At 41.8% G+C, this 24,514-nt stretch overlaps 1 protein-coding gene across 6 annotated transcripts in view; it reads right to left on the reverse strand.

Annotated features, from left to right (window-relative positions):
* The window catches only part of LOC140488098 (unconventional myosin-XVIIIb-like), a 483,418-nt gene that overhangs the window by 223,996 nt on the left and 234,908 nt on the right, over positions 1–24,514 (reverse strand). For all 6 annotated transcript variants that reach the window (XM_072587853.1, XM_072587851.1, XM_072587852.1 and 3 more), the window contains 3 exons: positions 13,211–13,378; positions 3,605–3,695; positions 1,986–2,178 (listed from right to left, as the gene is read on the reverse strand). In XM_072587853.1, coding sequence (XP_072443954.1) covers positions 1,986–2,178; positions 3,605–3,695; positions 13,211–13,378 — 452 coding nt within the window. The remainder of the gene's footprint in view (positions 1–1,985; positions 2,179–3,604; positions 3,696–13,210; positions 13,379–24,514) is intronic.

Raw genomic sequence — 24,514 nt, forward strand, 5'->3', positions numbered from 1 at the left:
TCTGTGTCACAGGTTACTGATCGAAAAGACACTTTTAAGAGAGATGTTTTTTCAAGCAGTCTGCTAAATGTTAGGCTTGGTGGTTCTCCTCTCAACTGTTCAAGTTTGTTCCGGTCTTATATCCCGGAGCATTGGATCACGCCATTGGCTTTTAAGATTGTCAATATTCTCAATTCAAACTTGATTGGAAATTGGTATTTTTATCAGGGTATAATTTAAACTGATTGGCTGATTTCAATTTTGTTTCGGTCTCCAGGAAACAAACTACTCGAGTTGTTCAACCCAGTGTTACATATATTGTTGTCTTATTGAGAACACTTGGTGCTGTGTCCGGTAGTTTTGCTGCTGCTAACTCTCTTAAAGGTACACCCACATCTTCATAACAAATGGCAGCAAATGCATGGAACATCATCAACTGCATGTTCTCTCCAAGACACACTCCATGAACTCCCTCCCTCACTGCATTGTGGTCGTACCTACAGCACATGGACTGCTACATTTGAAGAAAAGAGCTCACAACCACTATCTCAAGGGAGATAGAGATGGGCAATAAGTCCTGGCTCAGCCACAAACAACTGCATTCTGCAAAGGACTTTTTAAAAATTCTCACGACAATAAACACTTTTATGATTGCATCACGTGAGTAAGCCATCTATGGACACATGGAGATAGCTAGAAATAGATATATTTTTATCTTAGCTGGCTTACAATTTGACACTATAATCACATTTACACAATACACAGTTCAAGATTCCCAACAACCCTTTTAAAGAATTTACCTGCATGAGAGCCCATTACATTTTACCAAGTATTCATTGGTTTTTGTCCCAACAGGTGTACACCTGTGTTAATTATCCCCCCTGCTCCAACTTGCTCTTATACAGCCATTTCCAAGTTCCTATTTTTCCCTGCAGCCTTCTCTATTTCAGTAAGTTAATAGCCCTCAGAACTTGATTTACGGCCTCCCCACGGTTCATGATTTTCCTCCCAAACTTTAGATCTCTTTCCTCATATTAACCTTGCCATATTTATTCACCATGTCAATGTCAGAGACATCAACTTAATCCATCTCCTATAAAGCATTCAAACAATTATCCAACTGAGTCATCATAATGCTCTGTGCATAAGATTAAGCGTATTTTTGAGTAACAATTTACCATTCACCAGCCCAATTACTAATAGCTTGACAAACACAAGCTCACAAGACGTTTAACTCATCAATCTGTAAAATCTCCAGGTTCCCACCACACACCTAAGCTTTCTTAACTAATTCCCCAGTTGTTAGCCCTTACCACTTATCCAGAATCTATTCGATACACTGACCACTCTTTCTACTAAACTGACATTCCTCGCAACAGTTCCAAACTTGCTTTTTATAACTTTGATAGAAAGGAAAGTGAGGTTTTATGTTTAGAAAATGTCCCAAAGTGCAGAGTGGAAATGAAAACTAAATTAAATTTTATCCCACTCTCCTAGTCACATACAATATCATGTTATGATGACACAGGGCCATATCTTTTATATTGTTATGATATTGTAAAGGGAAAGTCACCTCAGCCCCAGTGGACAACAGAGCTGCTCTCACATTCAGGAGAGATAACTGATGATGGTTTAACCTCAGGATCATCATGACTGAGGTGAGGGGAGAGGTTGAGGAGGAAAGATCTTCAAAGTAACCTCAGCTGTGACAAGAATTGAACCTGCGCTGTTGGTATTGCTCTGAATTATAAACCATCCGTCCAGCTGGTGTGTTCACGCATGCAATCCCCTCTTTAGAATCAGAACTCCTCATAACATTCTGCTTCTTATCACTTCCAACCACTGAGAAACTTATGTTGCCCATATCTTTGTCGTAGCAGAAGCAACAAAGCCCAAGAATCAATGGCAAACCACAGCAGTCTTTGGTAAGGCCTGAGGCTTCCATCAAATCTTACAAAGTTGATCAAGGTGAATCAAATTAAAACAGGTAGCCATCATGACCTCACCTCCTTGAACCTGTCCAGCTGAGATACAAAAGTGCGTTCATGGAAAAGCATCTGTAGTCGTTCATGTACGTAATTGTGACACAGCTCTTCAAATGTGGCTGCTCTGTCACTGTTTACATGGTGTGGATTCTGAAAGCCGGGCGTGTCCACCACCATGATTGATGTCAGGGACAACTGTTGTGAAGAAAGTGACCTGAGGATAACAGAGGCAGAAACAAGTGTCAATAACGTTGCTCTCCAATAATGTCAAAGTTTAATTTACAGTCAGAGTAATCTTTAAAATCAGGCTTTATAGAATGAGTCAACATTGCCTAATTTGGGCACTTAAACGGGAGGAGGTCATTCAGCCCTCAGGCCCATCTATAAGATCAAGACTAACCTACCCCTTCATCCACCTGTTTTGGGTCTTTATCCTTTTATATCCCAGGCTAGCAAGATGGCTTCTGTGAGTAAAATGATTGCTCATGGCTGGTTCACTTTAACCAGAATGGTTAAAAGGCTGGTGTGGTCTCTCAAAATCTATCAAACTCAGCTTGAAGATTAACAATTGAGTGAAAATCTACTTTTTTTTTGTATAAGATGATTCTATACTACCACACTTTGCATGAAGAATGGTTTCCTAAAGCTTCTTCTCAATCATTCAATATGGATGTTAAGATTATGACCCTTTTGTAGGGGACTTCCTACATAGTGGAAAAAAAATTAAATAACACAGGCCAGCACAACCGCTTAATTTGACTTCAACCTTCTTAACATCAGAAAGACAAACCTTCAAGCAGGTAAGAGATTAACCATATTATAAATATCTTTATCCATATCTATTTTTAATCTTTGTATTTCTATTTTTCATAATAATTTCATCATTTTAATTAATAACTTTCAGCAAACTTTGTGTAATAATTAACCTTTGATTTATTTTTTAAACTATAGCTTTGTTGCTGCTTGTTTTTACATTGAAACATCCAAAACAAAAAGAAGATAAAAAGAGTTGGACAAATTTGAAATACATAGGCTTCTTTGCGGACTTGCCCCATGGGTTTGGGACACTAACCCGATGGTAACATGCTCGTGAAGTTACATTGCTCTCCTTCTGAGGTGACCACATTTTGTTGATAATAAAGGAATTTTGGTGTATGTGAAACCTTATACCATTAGCAAGCATTAACTAAATTATTACAGTGCTTGATCATAATCACAAAGCCTGTAAATCATCATTGTTGCACCAGTTTTATGAGGACACAACAATTTAGTGGTAATGTCACTGGATTAGTAATCCAGAGAGCCAGATCACTGCACTAGGGATGCGGGTTCAAATTTAGATGCAGTTCATTTACAAAGATGGAACATTAGACTAGTTTCAGTAATGGTGGACATGAAACTCTCATAAATTGTTTAAAAGCCTATTTATTTCACTCCATCAATGAAGGCAATCTAGTATCCCTACCCAATCTGGCCTACACGCAATTCCAGACTCACAATGTTATTACATGTCACTCTGAGATGGCCATATTCAAAGACAATAAAGTATTGCCAGCAAGTGCTGACCTTCCTAGTGAAGCCGACACCTTATGAAAGAGAAAAGAAGTTCTTGCTCTGATTATTAGTATCCAGCTACTTACCTGTTGATGAGCATGACGATAATGGCAAACAGTTCTTCATACAATCCAGCAGCCATTCCTTCCACACATTCCAGACCTGTCAAACGAGGACCTAAAGAGAAAAGATGAACACACTCTGGATATTTTATGCAACACAGTCAGCAACAGCATGGATGAGATTCAAGATCAAAGCAAAGATGAAAGGACCACTGCCCAGCCAACACTTCCACTTCCAGAATGTTTCCCTCCCTTTATGAATCCAAACTATATCTTAGAACTTGTGGAAAGACAGGACCATTCCTGTCCCAAGTGATCCATCCAAATAATTTCCCTGCAATGTATGATGGACAAACAGGTCTACAATTCCCTGATCACTCAGTTTATCAAACCGTAGACAGTAGGAGCAGGAGTAGACTATTTGACTCTTCCAGCCTGTTCCACCATTCAGTGTGATCATGGTTGATCCTCTATCTCAATGTTATTTTCTTGTTTTCTCCCTTCACCCCTTAATACTTTCCACTTTAAAAATTAAACTGTCCCTTTAATATATTCAATGACTTGACCTCCATAGTCTTCTGGTATAGAGTCCCACAGGTTCACTACTCCTTGAGAGAAGAAATTTTTCTTAATCTCAGTTTTAAAAATATTCCTCATGTGTTCTTTGCTGTATTGACCAGTTGGCACAAATATCAAGCAACTATTTTGTGTTATTTCACTGTTAATGACAATAAACATTGTAGTGCAGTCAACCTGCCAGAAGGAGGCAGTCACAAATTGAGTGGAATGATGTGGTCTGGATGGCTGAGTACATTCAGGAAGTTAGAGCCTGAAATTACAAACATAGAACATGGCACAGAACATACGACACAGAAATAGGCCATTTGGCCCAACCAATCCATTCTGGTGTTTATTCTTCACTCAGAACCTGTTCCTATCTTTTCTCAGCTAAATCTATCATCATATCTTTTCTTCCTGCATCTCTCATATACTTGCCAGGACTCCCTGAAATGCATGTGTACTGTTTGTTTCAACCTGAGTTGGTGAGTTCAACCACTCTTTAGGTGATGACATTTCTCCTGGATTCCCTATTGGATTTCTTGGTGGCTCCAATAGCCTTTAGTGATGCTGTTCTCCAGAATAGGAGCCATTCTCTTTGTATGCACTTTATCAAAACCTTTCAGAACATTAAAGAGCTACGCTGTCAGGCTTAGGTTTCTAAAAAGGGATGGGTGACAAATATTGGAGCTCTCCTTGTGACAGACAGAGACACAGAGGTAGAGGGGACCATATTATTGCCATGCTGTATACCATGCAGACTGTTTCTCCCTGTTTCCTCATTGCTGAGTTCCTAACCTCAGTCATGCTCTGGTGGAAGTTCCCAAATAATTATCTGTAACAGTTAGGGATCACCTTTTGAGCTGACCAGCGCAGCACCCTCTCTTCCCCACCCTACAACCGCCCCCTCCAACCCCCCTGGTAGGCACAGATGTTTGCCAGCTCAATAATGGTGGCAAACCTATGCCAATTGGAATTTTCATGTACCAATGACAGGGGACGCAGAAGGGAAAGACCATTCCCATGACTTGTGAAAATTGCTTCCATACATTTCACAGGGACCCCAACTTACCCTCAAATCCCTGCCCCCACCCTAAGCTATTTAATCCTTTTTAACTCCCGGTATGTGCCTCCATAAACATACAAGATCCTGAGGGCAGCTTGACAGTGTCAATCTGGAGAAGATGATTCCACTGACTGTGGGGGTAGTGGGAGCTTGAATTAGGGGACGTAGTTATAGAATAACAGGAATCTCATGTAAAACGGAGGTGTGAAGGAATTTATTAGCACAGAGGGTAGCCCCTGTCTAATTCTCTATCCCAGACAATTGGGTAGGCGAGATCACGGAAAGAAGAGGTAGATAAAGTATTGAACCATTAAAAAGTTGAGGGTTATAAGGAGCCTGAGGAGCTGAGGCCTGAGGCAGATCAATCATTATCTGATAGCATGGCAGAGAAGGGGCCGAATGGGCTAGCCTTGTTCCTCTTTGTTATGTTTCTATATTCATTTGTTAAGCAGTGCTCACACTTGCCTCAGCAACTTCCACTTCTCCTGGGGGCAGGATGTTGTTGCTAAAACACTATAACTACATGAGAAACCAACATTGTCCTTAATGAGAACAAGAGAATGGCAGCAAGAGTAAACCATCCAGCCGCTGTGCCTGTTCCACCAATCAGTGAGATCAACGCCGCTCTGCCTTTGGCCTGACCCCCACCTTCCTATCTTCTTACCTTCATCCTTCGACCCTCAATCAGAACTCTGCCTAGCTCTGCCTCAAATGTATTCAATGTCGCAGCATTGCTCCGCTGATGTCTGTGGAAGAGACTGTCAAACACTAATCACTCTCTGATTCTGCATGTCTGTCTTGAATGGGAGATCTCAGATTCTGAACCTGTGCCCTGGTTCTAGGTTCCCATGGGGGAGAAACATCCTACTGGATTCCACCTTGTCAAGCTCCCTGATATGTCACAATAAGATCAACTTTCCCTCTTCTAAACTGCAATGAATATAGGCCCAACCTGCTCAATGTTACCTCAGGAGACAATCCCTTCACCTCAGTGAATCTTCCCTGAACTGAAGATTCCTCCTTAAGTAATATTCAGGGTTGCTGTACGAAGGGAAGTGTGAAAATGGTCAATTAGGAGACGACCTTCAGTAATATAGTTCCCACCAAGTGCGAGTGTGGGACCCCTGTCTAATTCACTGGGGAGTTGAAGCTCAGAGGAAAGTTCAGTCCAAAAGTGACAGGAAATCTAACTGCAAATTCTCCAGAGAGATAACCAAGCTTGTTCACCTCCAACCAGAGCTGTGTAGTGTGAAGCTGAAGATCGTGAACAGATTGAGGAATCAAAGAGAAGAGAAAAGCAGCCTTGAATCTGGCAGTCACTTCCCAGAAGTCCCTAAGGTTTAACATACACCCCTTCTCTTTGCATAACCAATAGATCACCTCTGAGGCCAATGGTCTTGGAAAGAGGGCTGCTCTTGCATTGGATAGAGATGACTGGCGGTGATTTACACTAAGGGTCACCATGTCTCAGGCAAAGAGAGAGGTCAAGGCAGAGAGTCCTTCGTGGTAACCTCAGCTGGTGCGGGAATTGAACCCACACTGTTGGTGTCGCTCTGCATTACAAACCAGTCAACTGAGCTAACCAACTTCAGAAAAAGATCTAGATTAGATTCCCTACAGCATGGAAACAGGGCCTTCGGCTCACCAAGTCCACACCGACCCTCCGAAGAGTAACCCACCCAGACTCATTCCCCCTCCCCTGTATTTACCCCTGACTAATGCATATAACACTAAGGGCAACTTAGCATGGCCAATTCACCTGAATTGCACATCTTTGGACCGTGGAAGAAAACTGGAGCACCTGAGGAAACCCACACAGACACGGGGAGAATGTGCAAACTCCACACAGACAGTCACCCGAGTCGGGAATCGAACCCGGGTCCCTGGCGCTGTGAGGCAGCAATGCTAACCACTGAGCCCCAGGATCCTAGAAAAATATGCACGGATGAATCTATGTAGTTAACTAGGTGCTTCCAGCACAGTCTGTTTCCCTTGGTGAAAGAAAAGTTCTTTCTACATTGTATAAGTGTAGTGATTGGAATAAGGTCAGCCAGGTGAACCTCATGGAATATGAGTTTCCTGATTGGGGCTGTTAACCTCGTCCCATCAGGAAGCCCTGGCTGACAGACATAAACAGGAGTGTCAGCGTTCTGCTCACTGTGGGAGCTGGCTCTGAGCTGGTTGGGTCAGTATCATGTACCATGCATATGTAAATAAAGAGGGACCCGGTGATACTGGCCTTTATGGATTTATTTCAATAAGGTTGAGGAAAACACCATTACAAAATAAAGTGCAGAGTGTTATTAATGGATGCACCAACTGGATGCTGGGCTTTAGATTTCAGTTTATAGTGCAGCCCATGAAAATGATATGTCAAAACTGGCCACAACCATCTAACAGACAGCTGTCGGAATTTTATTCTCAATGAATAAACTGGGAAAAGAGAGGAAACTTGTGCATTTACATAGTACCGGTCATGAGAATGGGGCATCCCACACCACTTTATATCCAGTGAGGTTTAGTTACTGTTGTAATACAAGAAACGGAGCAGCCATTACGCACACAGAAAATTCAACCAACAGCAAAAAATATTAAGGACAGCAATGCCCTGGCTGCTGTTGAAAATTAATCTGATATTTCTGAGCTTGGGTTTGGCCCAAATACAGTTTAAACCAGGGGAAAGGATTGTGCAGTTCTAAAATCAATCTTCTTTTTACTTTGAGCAGAACGAAGGGCCCCATACTGGGAATGAAGGAGACATGAGCATGACTTGTGTTTCTGTTGAACTCGCGACAAACATGGGTAATTCTCAGTCAGCATTTGCCTTGAACGCTGTGTCTGCTCTCCAAAGGTAATTTATTGCTTAAAATCTGGGATGCTTTTTGATGATGTGCAAACTAGCTATATAAATGCAAGCATTTCTCTGCAATTCCATTCTCCACAGCCCTCACAGTGAAAATCAATGTTAGCATTTCTGGCATGTGACGCTGAGAAACCTCTCTCTCGGGAGAAGAGATAGATACGATTCAATTTGAACTCCCTGATCTATGGAGATTGCATTTCTCCAGTGTTCTCATTAATTGTAGGGCAACACACTCATTTGCATACAAGTCACAGCAGCTTCTCTTCATTTGGAAGCTCAGCTACTGAGGCATTGCAACCTCTGGCGATATTCGGAGCATGTTAATCACCAAGCAGCTCAAAAATAGTCACCTTTTTTCTAGAGGCTCATTAAAATGAAGGGGCACTCAAATGAATACTATAACATTCCTTTCTTTATCAAACTCCCTCATTTTATGCCAAGTTTCGAGATAGTTCCCATGTACGGATCTAATGATCTAAAAATATATCAGCAACATTAAGAGGCATTTCATCCACCCAAATAAAATAATTACATTTTATCCAAGATACTCATTGTCAATTCAAGATAGATCACAATCACCAAGGTTCCACTTATATAATGCTTTTAAAAGTTGTGAAAATATCACAAACCAGGCTGTTATTAAACTAAATTTGACACCAACTGCACAGTAGACAAATGAACAAAAGCTGGATAAAAGACATAAGATTTGTGAAATGACTTATGACAAGTGAGAACAGGGTGAGAGGACTTTCCAATATCCCACTCTTCCACAGAACTGTATACAGAATATTTTGATGGATGGTGTGGTGGTATTTAACCTTTCACCCTGTTCCATTATTCAGTGAGATCTTACTCACATGTGACATTATTCCGAGTGCGTGCCATTACCCTCAATCCCATTGTACCATTGGTGAGCAAAAAACATTCAAGCTCCGATCTACATTTATGACTGACACAGCATCAATTATCATTTGCAGAAGAGTTTCAAATCTCAGCTGTTCTTTGTGTTGAAATGTTTCCTAATTCTGTCTCTAAAAAATCTGGCTTTAATTTTTAGACTATGGCCCATAAACCCAAAATCCCCGGCAAAGCAGAAATAATTTCTCCTCATCTAGTCACCTTATTTCTTGAACATTCAGCCTTCTAATTTCCAGGAAACACATTGTGTCATCTACCCTTATAATTTAACCCTCAGTTCCAAGAACTTTTTCAAGTCATAGAGATGTACAGCACAGAAATAGACCTTTGGTCAAACACATCCATGCTGACCAGATATCCTAAATTAATCTAGTTCCCTTTGCCAGCATTTGGCCCATATCCCTTTAAACCCTTCCTATTTATGTACCCATCTGGATGCTTTTTCAATGTTGTAATTGTACCAGCCTCCAGCACCAGCTCCAGCAACTCATTTCATACACGCACCACCTTCTGTGAGAAAAGTTGCCCCTTTTAATCTTTCCCCCTCACCTCAAACTTATGCCCTCTAGTTTTGGATTCACCTTGTCTGGGGAAAAGATCTTGTCTATTTACCTTATCCATGCCCTTCATGATTTTATAAACCTCTATATGGTCACCAGCCTCCGACGCTCCAGGGAAAACAGCCCCAGCCTACTCACCTTCTCCCTATAGCTCAAACCCTCCAACCTTGGCAACATCCCTTGTAAATTTTTTCTAAACGCTTTCAAGTTTCACACCATCCTTCCTATAGGAGGGAGACCAGAATTGCATGCAATATTTAGCATTCAGGTATTACATCTATCTGAAGTAAAACATTGCAAATGCTGGAAATCTAAAATTAACACAGAAAGTGCTGGACAAACTCAGTAGATCTGACAGCATCCGTGGAAACAGAAACAAAGTTAATGTTCTGAGTCTGGAATAAGACATGGACATAACCATACTGGTCATGAAACACATTAACTCTGTTTCTTTCTTTACAGATGCTGCTAGACCTACTCAGTTTCTTCAACACTTTCTGTTCATCAGAACACAATATGATACCTCTAGTTGTAGTCTAACCAGGGCTTTGTGCATTTGAACTATGACCTCTATCCCTTTGTATCCCAGTCCTCTCGATAGGCTATCTCGAGTTATATAATCAGTGCTGTCAGACCAGGCTTGGATGAACAAGACTCATAACCCATTTGATCTCATTCATCCAGATGGCTAAACGTATTGTACTCTGTTAACAGTAGCTGACAGTTTCTGAACTCGGTCTAGCACCTTATAATCTCAACAATCATTCCTTGGCAATCCATACTACCTACTGTGTACGTATACCCTGTGTGGACAATCAAAACAGAAATCATGCCTCACTCTGTCCTAATCTTGTCCAACTGTCATTGGAGTTTATAGTTAAGGGGACCATTGTATTTTAACTTCATTTCACCAAGCCCAGTCCAGTTTTATCTTCCTGTGGAAAATACTATATTGTAATTATATCTCCCACAACCCCTCACTTAACATTTTCTTCCACTTCCTCCCCGGACGGTATTCACCAGGTGAGATGTCATCAGCTTTACCATCAGTCACTACAGGTTTTCAGCAACTAGCATTGTAACTGAGACTACAGTACTCTGTGTATACACACATACGGCAGAAGTTAGGCCATTCAGCCCATTAAGTCTGCTCCACCATTCAGTCAGTTACTAAACCCCATTCTCCCGCTTTCTCCTCATAACACATGACCCATGATCCCCTTGACATTCAAGAACCTATTTATCTCCATCTTAAGTATACTCAATGACCTGGCCTCCACAGCCTTCTGTGGCAATGAAATCCAAAGATTCACCACGCTCTGGCTGAAGAAATTTCTCCTTACCACCATTCTAAACAGTCTCCCCTTTACTCTAAGGCTGTGCCCTCAGGTCCTAGTCTATCCTACGAACAGAAACATTTTCCCAACATCTACTCTGTCCCGGTCATTCAGTATTCTGTAATTATCAATTAGATTCCCCTTCATCCTCCTAAGTTCCATTGTGTATAGAGTCCTCAAACATTTCTCATATGTTAAGCTTTTCATTCCTGGGACCATTCGCATGAACCTCCTTTGAACCCGCTCCAGGGCCAGTAAATCCTACCTGAGATATGGGGCCCAAAACTGTGCACAATACTCCAAATGTGGTCTGACCAGAGCCTAATAGAGCCTCAGAAGTACATCCCTGTTTTTATATTCAAGTCCTCTCAAAATAAACACCATCATTGCATTTGCCTTCCTAACTACTGACTCAACCTGCAAGTTTACCCTGAGAGAATCCTGGACTAGGAGTTTAGATTATTTACAGTCTGGAAACAGACCCTTCGGCCCAACAAGTCCACACCAAACTGCCGAAGCGCAACCCGCCCAGACCCATTCCCCTACATTTATCCCTTCACCTACCACTACAGGCAATTTAGCATGGCCAATTCACCTAACCTGCACATTTTTGGATTGTGGGAGGAAACCGGACCACCGGGAGGAAACCCACACAGACACAGGGAGAATGTGTAAACTCCACACAGTCAGTCGCCTGAGGCAGGAATTGAACCCAGGTCTCTGGCGCTGTGAAGCAGCAGTGCTAACCACTGTGCCACCGTGCCACCCATAAACTCCCAAGTCTCTTTTCACTTCAGACTTTGAATTTTCTCCCGATTTAGAAAATAGTCCATGCCTCTATTCTTTCTACCAAGATGCATGACCTCACACCTTTCCCTGGGAGTACTCCATCTGCCACTTCTTTGACTACTCTCCAAACCTGTCCAAATCCCTCTGCAGCCTCCCTGCCTCCTCAATGCTACCAGTCCCTCTACCTATCTCTGTATCATCTGCAAACTTAGCCATAATGCCCTTGGTTCCTTCATCTGGATTATTAATGTATAAATTGAAAATTTGTGGTCCCAATTCTGAGCCTTACAGAACACCACTTGTCACCACCTGCCATCCTGAGAAAGACCCTTTTATCTACACTCTCTGCTTCCTGCCAGACAGACAAGCCTCCATCCATGCTAGCACCTTGCCTCCTACACCATGGGCCCTTATCTTAATCAGTAGCCTCCTGAGCAGCACCTTGTCAAAGGTCTTCTTAAAATCCAGGTAGATAACATCCATTGTCTTTGTATAATTCATTGTATAACACATAGACACACTGACACTAACACACACACACAGACATACACACAGACATTTATACACACAGATACACATACACATGCAGACATGCATAAACATTGACACACACAAGCACACACCCACAGACACACATAAAAACATACTGACACACACATAAACAGACATACTGACACACACAAGACATACTGACACACACAGACACACACACAGACATACACACACAAACCCACAGACACAGATACACACATACATACAAACATACTGACACACGCAGACACAGATACTAACACATAGATATAGACATACACAACAGATACACACATACAGACATGCGCACACACACACAAACACTGGGTGACTATCTGACAGCTTTGCCTTCCCTAATTCAGGACGATTATCTGACATATATTACCTGCAAGGACAATGATCTCCCAGCTCCTGGTAGAATCAAATCCTAGGGCCTATCTTTGTTATCAAAGGCGGTAGCATCAACAACAAATATATACACAAGAGGCATATTGACTTTGCAAGGCTAGGATCTGCCTTTTTCGATCAGCTTCAGGAACTTCCACCTCCTCACAAAAAGCAAATCCTAGGTTTGAATTAATTTGGAATTGGAGCTTCAAAACATGATGGTTTAGATTGTAACTCATATGGTAGTCACCGCAGTGACGGAGCTGATGGTTACAGCAGGTTTGTATGTAGTAAGCCTGCACAGGGCCCAGGACAGGAGTGTTCAAAGTGGCCTTGTACTGGGGCCTGAGGCTCTAAGTTGGTGGGGGGGGAGGGGTGGTGTAAGTTCTCGGCTCCCCTGGGGCAGGGTCTGTGTGTTGACAGGGACCTGGGTCCTCAGGCCCAGAGTGAGCACCAGGGCCTGCTGTTTCAGTCCAAGCTCTCAATCCTGAGTGTGTGATGGACAGTCAGAAAGCAAACATTCAATTACATTTTGTTTTTCAGAAAACAGAGACATGGATTATTCAGAAACAAAGTTTATCTGAATGAGATTACTCAGATGGGAGGCTCTTATTGTTGTACCTGGTGTGCTGTCTGTGGTGTTTTCTGAATGAAGTTTATTTGTGGCCTGCTGGATGATCAGTCGGAGATGATGTTTGAAGGCTGCCGTTGAGAGTTCTTCGAGTTCACAGCCAAGCACATTGGCTGCGTTCTCTGCCCATTCGAACTTCATAAATTGCTTCCTGCCAACTGAATCAAAAAGGGAGAATTGAGACTCTTTCAGTCTTAACACATAATGAGATTAATCAGTAAAATGCAAATTCAACCCTCAAATTTGAAACAAGCAATTGTTCTCCACTGAATTGTTTGGGTTTTTTTTAATCTAAAAAGGGCACTTGTATTCCAGTACGAAATGTTTATGACTTGACTGCAGGAAAGATGCTTCTGATAGAATCCCAACACTGCAGACAGATGCCATTTGGCCCATCAAGGCTGCACCAACCTTCCAAGAGAATTGCATCCAGACCCACCCCCCCCCCCCCCCACCCTATCGTCATAGCCTCACATTGGGAGTCTTTGTGTTAATTCTCTTGTGACCCACAGCAGTTTATTTTCACTGAACAAGACCATCACTGAATGAGTTATAGAAGTGGCAGACCCATTGAAGCCATTCAATATCAGATTGTGACCATCTGCCAACTTAAACCTTAGTCACCCGCCCAAGCTGACTCAGGTAAAACAGTCCAATGTAGAGTTCATATTCTTCCTCTCCCAGAATTTCCAATGGTAACATGCTACAAATGTATCTACAAGGACCCTGTGTCAGTGGCTGATAATTCATTACAAGAGATAGTTAATGGTATATACAGCTCCAAAGATTAAGGGACCAGCTCATACAAGAGAGTGTGTTGTTCATTGGTCAAAGGGGTCAAAGGGGATTTGAACCTTTTCACCTATTGGTCCTCTATTCCCGGAAGAGTGCCTCCATATGAAAACCACCTGAAATATCATATCTTTATCATATAGTATTTAACAGCTAGTTGTATTGCATCTAGGATACATGAGAGTCCTTTGCAAAGCCTCAGGGTATAGTGGGCTCAGTTAGCTCCGTTGGCTGGATCGCTGGTCCACAGTGTGAAGTGACACTAACAGCGTGGGCATAATTCCCATACCAGCTGAGGTTACCATGGAGGATTCCTCCTTCTCAATCTCCCCCCTTCACCTGAGGGATGGTGAGCTCAGGTTAAACTACCACCAGCCTTCTTTCCCTTTCTAATGAGAGAGCAGTCTTATGGGATTATGATTGCTTTATATAAATTTCATTATGTAGCACCTTTTGGGTGGCACAGTGACTCAGTGGTTAGCACTTGTTGCCTCACGGCACCAGGGACACAGGTTCGATTCCACCCTCGCGTGACTGTGTGGAGTTTACACATTCTCCTCGTGTCTGTGTGGATTTACTCCAGGTGCTCCAGTTTCCTCCCACAGTCCAAACATATGCAGATTAGGTGGATTGGCCATGGGAAATGCAGGGTTACAGGGATAGGGTGGGTCAGGGTGGGAAGATCTTCAGAGGGTTGGTGAGGACTCGACAGGCCTGCTCCCACACTATAGAGATTCTATGATCCATAAACTTAAAAGTTCAGCTTACTGCTACTGAAATTTTGAGAGAATTGAACAATTGGTTAACTCCTGAGCTTATTTTGAGGTGACAATTTACCCTTTCAGTTTGGAACAACTAGCCACACAACTGTGATGAAACAACAGTGAATAATATCAAGGGAGAAATTTCTAGAGTTACTTTCAGGACCAAGAATACAAGGTGCCACGAAGAGTTAAATCTCTTAAATTCAAAAACTTTAATCCCTTTTTCCAAAATGGAGAAGTAGGGTAAAACAGCTATCCAGAAAATCAAAGGTTGCAGGTTAAACTACCAGGATGTGCTGGGAGCACTGACAGGGAATGCTTTAACCACAAGACACTGAAACCATCAAAGTGTTTTAAATTGGACAGAAAATATGAAGTGTTTCCATTCTTCTGTTTCATTGATCCTCATGCCACCTGAGTGAATCTGATCAAACAGGACACACACACAGACAGAGTGGAACAACATTCATTAGTCAAAAGATCAGCAAACTGAGGTTACACAAGGACCATCAGTAGCTCATAGTTCAGTTTTAATCAATGTTTATAAAAGGTAACTGGAGGAATGCCAAGGTGTTCAGGAAGCATGCTGGAGAGAAATAAAGAATGTAACAGGAGTGTTGATGATGGAAAACAACATTGCTAGGGAAAAATAAATAAATTGAGAACATGTTATAAAAATTCCCATAATGGAGACTAGCAGAAAAGCTTGTCTAGGTGCAATTTCAATACTCTCACTCTCAACATGGTTGGAATAAGATAATAAGAACACAAAATACCGTCAAATGGATATAATATGGTCAAATGGTATAATCTTTCCTTAATACATATCCCCACAGTTTCACTTCAAGATGTAAGGGTAGAACTGTTGTTGGCAATATGAATGGTTAACTATTTATCTGACCTTCTCTAGCAATCTGTTATTGTAACTGAGGTACCTGTCTCCACAATAAACAAATATTGGCAATTTCAAGCTTACAATGCCTGGTATTGAATCTGACCTGTTATCCCACTGTGTGAGATATTTATATCACAAAGGGAATTGAGCTAGAAAAAGCCTCCAGTCCAGTTGATCGTTGCTTCAGCAACACCAATGCTTCACAAATTTCTTTTTTTATGCATTGACAGGATGAGGGTGCTGCGGCTAGAACAACATTTATTGTCAATCCTTAATTACCCAGAGGGCCATTAAGGGTCAACCAGATTGCTGTGGGTCTGGAGTCACATGTAGGCCAAGAAATTGGTGAACCAGGTGAGTCCTTCCCAACAATGCATTCCTCACCACCATTAGAATCTTAATTCCAAATATTTATTGAATTCAAATTTCACCATCTGCCATGGTGGGATTTAAACCCAGCTCCCCAGAACATTACCTGGGTCTTTTGATTAACAGCCCAGCAATAATATCACTAGGCTGTCACCTCCTTGATACTATCACCATTCATTAAGATGGCCAGCATTTGTTGCCCATTCTTTACTGCCCTGAAAAAGATCAATCAAGCTGCTTTCTTGAACTTATGAGGGAAATATCACTAGAGCACCTCTTGTCTACAGTGTTTCCAGGCTTGCTGAGCTGCTCCGGGGGCAGTCAAGAGTCAAGGTTGCAGTCACATGGAGGCCTGTCCAATCAAGAACAGAAGCCATGAAGCCATGAGCCGGAGGGATTTTTGCATCACTCTGGTTGTTTCATGATCATTCTCAAACAGCATTTTATTCCTGATTGATCAGTTCATCAAATTTACATTTCCCACTGTAGCTGTGGTGGGATTTGAACTTGAGTCATTGCTGCCTTAGTTCAGAGCCCTGACTCACTCAATCTTTTCAACTACACTTGGGAATGAGAAACACCTGCCAGCAACATCCATATCCTGTGAAAGAACCAAACACGAAGTCCAGATTCTACTGTCCCACATATGTGCATGGGTTTGTCTGCTGTCCTTATCTGGTCTTCCTGACAATCCACAGTAAGATCATGAGACACAGGAACAGAGGTAAGCCATTCTGCTGATCAAGGCTGCTTCACTATTCAACAAGATCATGGCTGAACTGATAATCCTCAACTCCACTTTCTTGCCTTTTCCCCATAACCCTTGATTCCCTTCCTGATTAACAATCTGCCCATCTCAGCCTTGAATAAACTTACCACCCCAGCCTCGATATCCTTCTGCAGAGAAGAATTCCATAGATTGGCTCCCTTCAGAGAGAAGAAATTCATCCTGATCTGTGTCCGAACTGGCAACCCCTTGCTCTGAAGTTCTCTGAAAATGCCAGCTTCACTCCCACTCTGCCTTCTGTTAGTTAGCCATGATAATATTGTCCATGCTCGTACACAGCCCACAACATTACTGGCTCTTACCACACTTATGTGTGGTACCTTGTTGAACACCTTTCATAAATACAAATATTTTGCCTCTGCTGGCTCCCCTTTACCTATGCTGCTTGTTGTCTCATCATCAAACTCCAAGACTTACAATTCTGCTCCCCCCTCTGCAATTGGATCACGACTTCCTGACCCGCAGACTGCAAACAGTAAGGTTAGGCAACAACACTTTCTCCAAGATCATCCTTAACACTGGTGCCCCACAAGGCTGTGTGCTCAGCCCCTTACTCTGCTTCATATACCCTCATGACTGTGTGGCCAAATTCAGCTCTAACTCCATTTACAGATTTGCTGATGACATCACCATAGCAGGTCGGATCTCAAACAATGACGAGACAGAGTACAGGAAAGAGATAGAGAGCATGGTATAAAGACAACAATGTCAGTAAAATGAAGGTGCTGGCCATCAACTGTGGAGTGGAGGGCACATCCCTGTCTGTATGAATGGTGCTGAGGTGGAGATGATTAAAAGCTTCAAGTTACTAGGAGTAAACATCACCAACAATCTGTCCCGGTCCATCCATGTTGAAGTGACAGTCAAAAAAGCACACCGACGCTTCTACTTCCTCAGAAAGCTGAGGAAATTTGGCATGTCCACAAGGACTCTTACCAATTTTTATAGATGCACTATAGAAAGTGTTCTAACCAGATGCATACAGCTCGGTATGGCAACCACTGTGTCCAAGACTGCAAGAAACTACAAAGACTAATGATCATAGCCCAGTCCATCACACAAACCAATCTTCCATCCATTGACTGTATCTACACTTCCAACTGCCCTCAGGAAAGCAGCCAACATCATCAAAGACTCCTCCCACCCCTCCCACCTCTCTTCAACATCTTTCATCAGGCAGAAGACACAAAAGTTTGAAAACATGTACCAGCAGATTTAAGAACAGCTTCTTCCCTGCTATTATTAGACTTATCAACAGACCTCTCACATTTTAGAGTTGATCTTTCTCTGCCCCTTCTCTGCAGCAGCAACTCTCACAATATTCTGTTCTATTACCCTGATATACTTACAGAAGGTATGATTTGTCTAGATAGCACATAAAACAATACTTTTGACTGCATCTCGATGCACATGACTATAATAAATCAAAGCAATTTCAAATCAATTTGGAGAAATGGGTCCGACCCAGCTCAGAATTGTTCCCCCTTTTGTTCTGGTCTATCAAAGTTTCCAGAGTTCTTGCTGACTTCTTCAAAATAATCTGGTCCTGATTGGAATGGCAGTATGAAGATGCTAAGAACCTGTAATCAGATAGCACCTTTCACATCCCTAACTTATCCCAGAATAATTCACAGCCTGCTTTTGAGGTGTGTCCACAGGTGTAATGTTAACATTGGTGTTGTCAATTGGTGCACTATCAGGGTCAAAACTGCGGTTTGCTAAAAGGCCAAGTAATTAGATGTTACTCTCACAGAAATTAATGATCTCCTGCTACTGGGAGAAAGAAGCTGTAAAACACAGAGGAAGTGATTAATCAGTGAGAGCAGAAAGAAAATAGTCTTCAGTAAAGTCAGCAGATTCTCCTTTCCTGAGGAAATGATGTCCACATTTTGAAGAGATTCCAAGATATTCGAAAAGGCCCCAAATGGAAGGAAAGAACAAACAAATTGCATTTGCATCACACCTGCAGAGTCCCAAAATATTTTACGTTTCTGAATTTTATGTTTCTCAATTAAATGTTTCTGAAATGCATGACTGGTCAGTTCGGAAATGGAGCAGTCAATTCGCACACTGTAAGGTTCCCCAATCCGAACTGACACAAAGAGTGGATAATTTGTTTTAGTTGCTAGATGAGGGAGAACTGCAAGCCAGAATACTGGTGACAATTCTCCCTTACTTGTTAACAACTCATCCTGTGGGACCTTGTCCATCCACCTGAGAAGGAAGAGGAGGTTGCAGTTTTAACTTAACATCTGAAAGATAGCACTCTGTTAATTCAGCACTCACACTATACTGCTTTGAAATGCTGATCTGGAAGATGTGTTCATCTTTACAGTAGAACTTAGATAATGTCAAAGATTGTAATTTCAGGTGAAATGGGAATGAGGATAGGCTTTGTCTTTTAATGTCAAGCTTTAAAGTATGCACCGTTATTTCATATGTGCATGATTATTTCATGTATGTATTTTTTATTTCAAGTACATATGTTTATTTCAGCTATGTATTTTTATTCTATAATTGTTTCATATGTTTGATTATTTCATGTATATATTTTATTTCATGTATGATTATTTCAAGTATTATTTTATTTCATGTGTGTGCAATTATTTCATGTATGTATACTTATTTGCCCCAGTGGAAATGAAGGAAAGTTGAAGTTTTCATCTCCTATTGAAGGCTGGAACTGACCTGTAAAAATCGAGAATAATTACATTTTATAAGCAGCACAACTTTCCTCTGCCTTCCTGACCCCACACCATTTTCATGATCTACTGAAGACTTTGGAATGCCAAAAAAAGCACACCTCCTGAAACGTTTGTGACCACAGGGGAAACCACGTGGTTTTCTGTTGCCTCCTCAAGACCCCCTGATCGAGCCAACGAAGATCATAGACTCAATCAGGTTACTGCAGATGCTGGAGACCAGAGTCAAGATTAGAGTGGTGCTGGAAAAGCACAGCAGTTCAGGCAACCCGACACCTGAAAGAAGAACGCCTCAGGACCCTTCAACCTCATGGCATTGATGTGGACTTCACCAGTTTCCTCATTTCTCCTCCCCCCACCTTACCCAGTTTCAACCTTCCAGCTCAGCACTGTCCTCCTGACCTGTCCCATTTGTCAATCTTCCTTCCCACCTATCCGCTCCACCCTCCTCTCTGACCTATCACCTTTACCCCCACCTCCATCCACCTACCTTGCACTCTGAGCTACCTCCTCCCAAGCCCTACCCCCCCCCCCCCCCCCCCCCCCCCCACTATTTCTCTCTCCACCCTCAAGTCTCCCAGCCTCATTTCAATGAAGGACATATTCATCCCTCTATCTGGAGTGAACTGTAACAAATAAACACAGCCAGAGCTGACCATGGAGACCTTGAAGACTCTCATTCCTCTCAAAAGTTGAAACACTCCTCACAAAGTCAACTCTCTGACTCTGGAAATGGCTACTCTGCCTGTGCAGCGGAGTTGAAATCTCCCTTATTATCCACCTTTTCTCACTCTGCAACAGACCCCATGTTTTTCCGGTTTAGGGACTATAAGTTAAAATGGAAGTTGGACGACTGTAACTGAAATACCAGGAGAGCTTTGCAATCTGAAAATCATTTTTTTTTTGTGTGTTTCAGCTGTGCAATATCACATTGCTTATTGAGGCACCGAGTGGGAGAATTCAAGTGTGAGGGACACCAAGACTCTGCCGAGTTGGGGAAATTCTGGCTGACAGTCACCCTCCAATCAGCTGAGCTGCACAATGTCAAAAAAAAAGCTGCAAGTACCAGGGCAGCCGAGAAGAGCAACATCCACAGACCGCAAATAGTCTCTCCCTCTCTCTTTTCTTTTTCTCTCTCTCTGTCTGTCCATGGGGAAAAGGCAGAAAAACTAAGAAGCAGCAAAAGAAATAATTCTAACAAGAAAAGACTATGGCTGCCTGATCAACCATCAAATTGAAGAGCAATGGTCACCCGAAAAACAACAATATATCATTTGTCTACAAAAATCATATATTGTTGTTTCCTTCATTTTTGGTCTGGGGTCCAAAAAAGGAAGCCATTGCTTTAAACCATGTAAGTTGTGTGAAGAGACATCACAGTTTTGAAAACCATATTCACTGGAGCACACTGTGAACTGTATATAAAGTCACTTACCTCTGGAACAGTGAGAGCAAAAGCATTCACCAAGATGTTGAGGAATTCTGAACGAAGAGAAAACTGCTTGACAACAATGTTCTGATTTGTTCCCGAACAGGTGACCATGGATTGTGTAGGGCCAATGCAGCAGAGAAAAAGTGAACCTGCAAATTCTCATTCCTGTATGACTATATTAGAAAGTTCCCAGTAATGGCTAGCTGTTTTCTCTGAGGAAGGAGGAATAAAATGTCTTCCACGATAGTGAAAGGACAAATTGTCAACCAGTGAATGAGAGAGAGGGACCTGGTATCAACAGCAAAGAATGAAAACAAATTGGAAGGATCTGAAAGAAATAACTGATCAGCCCCTGTTTTGGTGCTATTGAACTGTGTTCTCCTGTGATTTTTTTTCTCTTTATCCAACATCAATAACCTTGTCCTGTCTGCCTTTATATGTCTGTCTGTTTGCAAAGAGTAGAACTTAAAAAGGGATAGAGTTTAAGCTGTCGAGTTATAAATTAGTAATTCATATATCCTAATTGGTATTGGTTAAAGCCAATTTGCTTGCAATAAGCAGCTATTTACTTCCTGAGTAAATAATCTTTGTGCATCTTTTCTTTTAATGTATTTGTCAATTGGGTAAATTGCAGACTTTGGACAGTTGGATTAAGCTTTTCACATTTGTGATGACTTTGAGAATCGTGGGCCTAATTTCCATGCTCCAGTGAGTTGTGACAAGGGTTAAGAATCACAAAGAAAACCGAGTGACAATTTAGCCCACGCTTGAAATCTGGTTGTCTGATCTTCAGAATATTGTTTATTCTGTTTATATTCTTCTCCAACCCTCACAGAATATCTGTTAAACCATTTGTTGTTAGTGATAATCATGATTGCGTGTGTTTGTATATTTGAGGTTTTTGAAGTAATATTGCTTAATTTTTAGTAGCATCTTATTTTTTCCTGCTCTTGTTAAAGTTTGTGAATTATAGTAAAGATTCTTTTCTTTTCCTGCTAACGGCAAAACCTGGAGAGAATTGTTTTCGTCCTGAGAAACAGTCAGTCAAGCCAGTCGGTCACTTTAATGATCTCACTGGGATTTTATTCATTTATGTTGTAACAACTTGTGAAACATTGAGGTACGATTATCAGTGCACTCTTCCCATTAAATCATCATAACTCTGCGGTCATGAGTTCTAATGATTCCCCATTGTGTTTGCAACAGCAATATTTAAATGTGTCCTACACCCTCACCATTCCCTGTGTGTCTCATATGAAAACTGCTAACAGTTCCTTCCATAATCCTAATAAGGTCTACAAGCAATTAATTAGAGGTATGCAGGTTTCTGGCTCCCCTCTCTGCCCTCCCTATTAACTGTGTCATCTAAGCATTGGGAACTCGCGATATTTGAAGCTAAGTACCTAATTATCCAGCCCCACCTGAGCTGATTCCTAAGAGAGGATTGAAACTTCAGCCCTCTATCTTTGTGGCAAAGGTGATAAATCATGCAGCAACATGTATAAAAAAGACTGCTCTTCCTTATCCTCCTCTCCCAACATTCCAATAGCAGTGTCATGTAAAGCATGAAATGTCGCTCTCTCTATTACATTAACGATTGCAAGAACATCACAGGAGCTCGACGCTCCTTACAAGTCACAAATGTAGTTTCCGAATTGTCTTGATGCTTCAGATGCAGAAATCCAAGTGCCTTTTACATGACGGCTTCATAATGTGAAGCAGACAGACAGCAGGCAGTCAGCTGGAAATGTGCTGCACTGATGAAGACACAGAGCACTGGACCGCAACATCAATCATATCAATGCAATTGCGCAACACAAACAATGATCAGAGATGCAGTCTACTGTGCTCTTTCCCTCTGTCCTCGTGTCATCTGATAGAATTTGACACTGTTCTGCACAGAGGCTCTTTAACAATATTTGGTGGACAGAAGAAAGGTTGCCTTGCCCTAGACCAGTCGGGAAGGTCACACACTCTTTGGAAATTTTAAGGACACAGCTGCTCAGCCACTGAAGCTCCCACTGCTGCCTTTTTTTTCACCAGAATTTCCCAGGGTGTCGTAGCTAATAATGATCCCATAACCAAAACCACAAAAACTAATTATAGAGTCAGAGAGTTATACAGAATGGAAACAGACTGTTCAGTCCAATTCGTTGATGCTATTCTAAATTAATCTAGTCCCATTTACCAGCATTTGGCCCATATCCCTCTAAACCTTTCCTATTCATGTAGCCATCCAGATGCCTTTTAAATATTGCAACTGTACCAGACTCCACCACTTCCTCTGGCAGCTCATTCCATATACACACCAGCATCTGCGTGAGAAAGTTACCCCTCAGGTCTTTTTTAAATCTTTCCCCTCTCACCTTAAACCTATGCCCTCCGGCTTTGGACTCTCCCCATCCTTGTCTGTTCACCCTATCCACACCTCTCATGATGTTGTAAACCTCCATAAGGTCATCCCTCAGCCTCCGATGCTCCAGGGAAAAAAGCCCCAGCTTGTTCAGCCTCTCCCTATAGCTCAAGTCCTTCAACCTTGGCAATATCTTGATAAATCTTTTCTGCACCCTCTCAAGTTAAACAACATCCTTGCAACATTACACAAAACAGGATCTGAACCACTAAATTACAGGCTGCCATTGTTCTCCTTTGAAATTTCTCAGAATCCTAGGCTTTTGTGAGCTCCCAGATACCAGTCCCCACTTTGACTGAGACATGTCCCACCAAAGACTCTGCCTGTATGAACACATACCACCTGATAACCTTTAAAATTTGACAATAATATAACCAAGTGAACAGAGAGGTTTACGGTGAGCGACCTGGCCAAAATGCAAAATAGCGATGAAAAATACAACTCAGTTCAGCAGTTGTACGTCATAGCAGCAATAAAGTGGGGAATTAGGTGTGATAATTAAGGACACTTATGATAAAGCAAACTTAAACATGACCACAGACATGGAAGAACAGGCCATGAAACATTACATCAAATCGCAGATTTAAAGAAGGAAACAGCACTGAGCGAGACCATTTGACCCATTTGTGTCTGTTTGAGTTCTTTGACAATCCCACACCCTTGCTTTTTTTCTCTTGGCTCTGATCTTTTTTTTTTGCTTCACTAACACTTATCCAATTCTGTTACATTTTAACTGCTCGGACTGGAAGCCCAGTGGCCAAGATTTGGTCACTTTCTCCTCAACATTACACACAGGGTCTCCATTTGGTTAATCTACATTAGCAGAAGGACCAGCTGAAGTCTGATGAGGTTGGGCTCGAGCTTGAAATGGCCATTTCCTTTTCATTTTGTGCTTTTTTATAAAGCTGTGGTCTGAAAGAAAGGACCGTCATGTTTGATTTTTTAACTTTATTTTCCTATTTTTCCACTTCTATACAAAGCAGCTGAAAATTTTAACTTTATATCTTTATCTTCCCAATTCTGTAGCTGAGATTTTGTACCTAGATATTTTGGATTTAAGATGGCGCCATGTGTGGTGACATTATACACTTTTCACTGTACTCTTGCACTCAGCGCTTGAGTACATGTGAAAACAAAACC

Source organism: Chiloscyllium punctatum, chromosome 17, assembly GCF_047496795.1.
Source record: "Chiloscyllium punctatum isolate Juve2018m chromosome 17, sChiPun1.3, whole genome shotgun sequence".
NCBI lineage: Eukaryota > Metazoa > Chordata > Chondrichthyes > Orectolobiformes > Hemiscylliidae > Chiloscyllium > Chiloscyllium punctatum.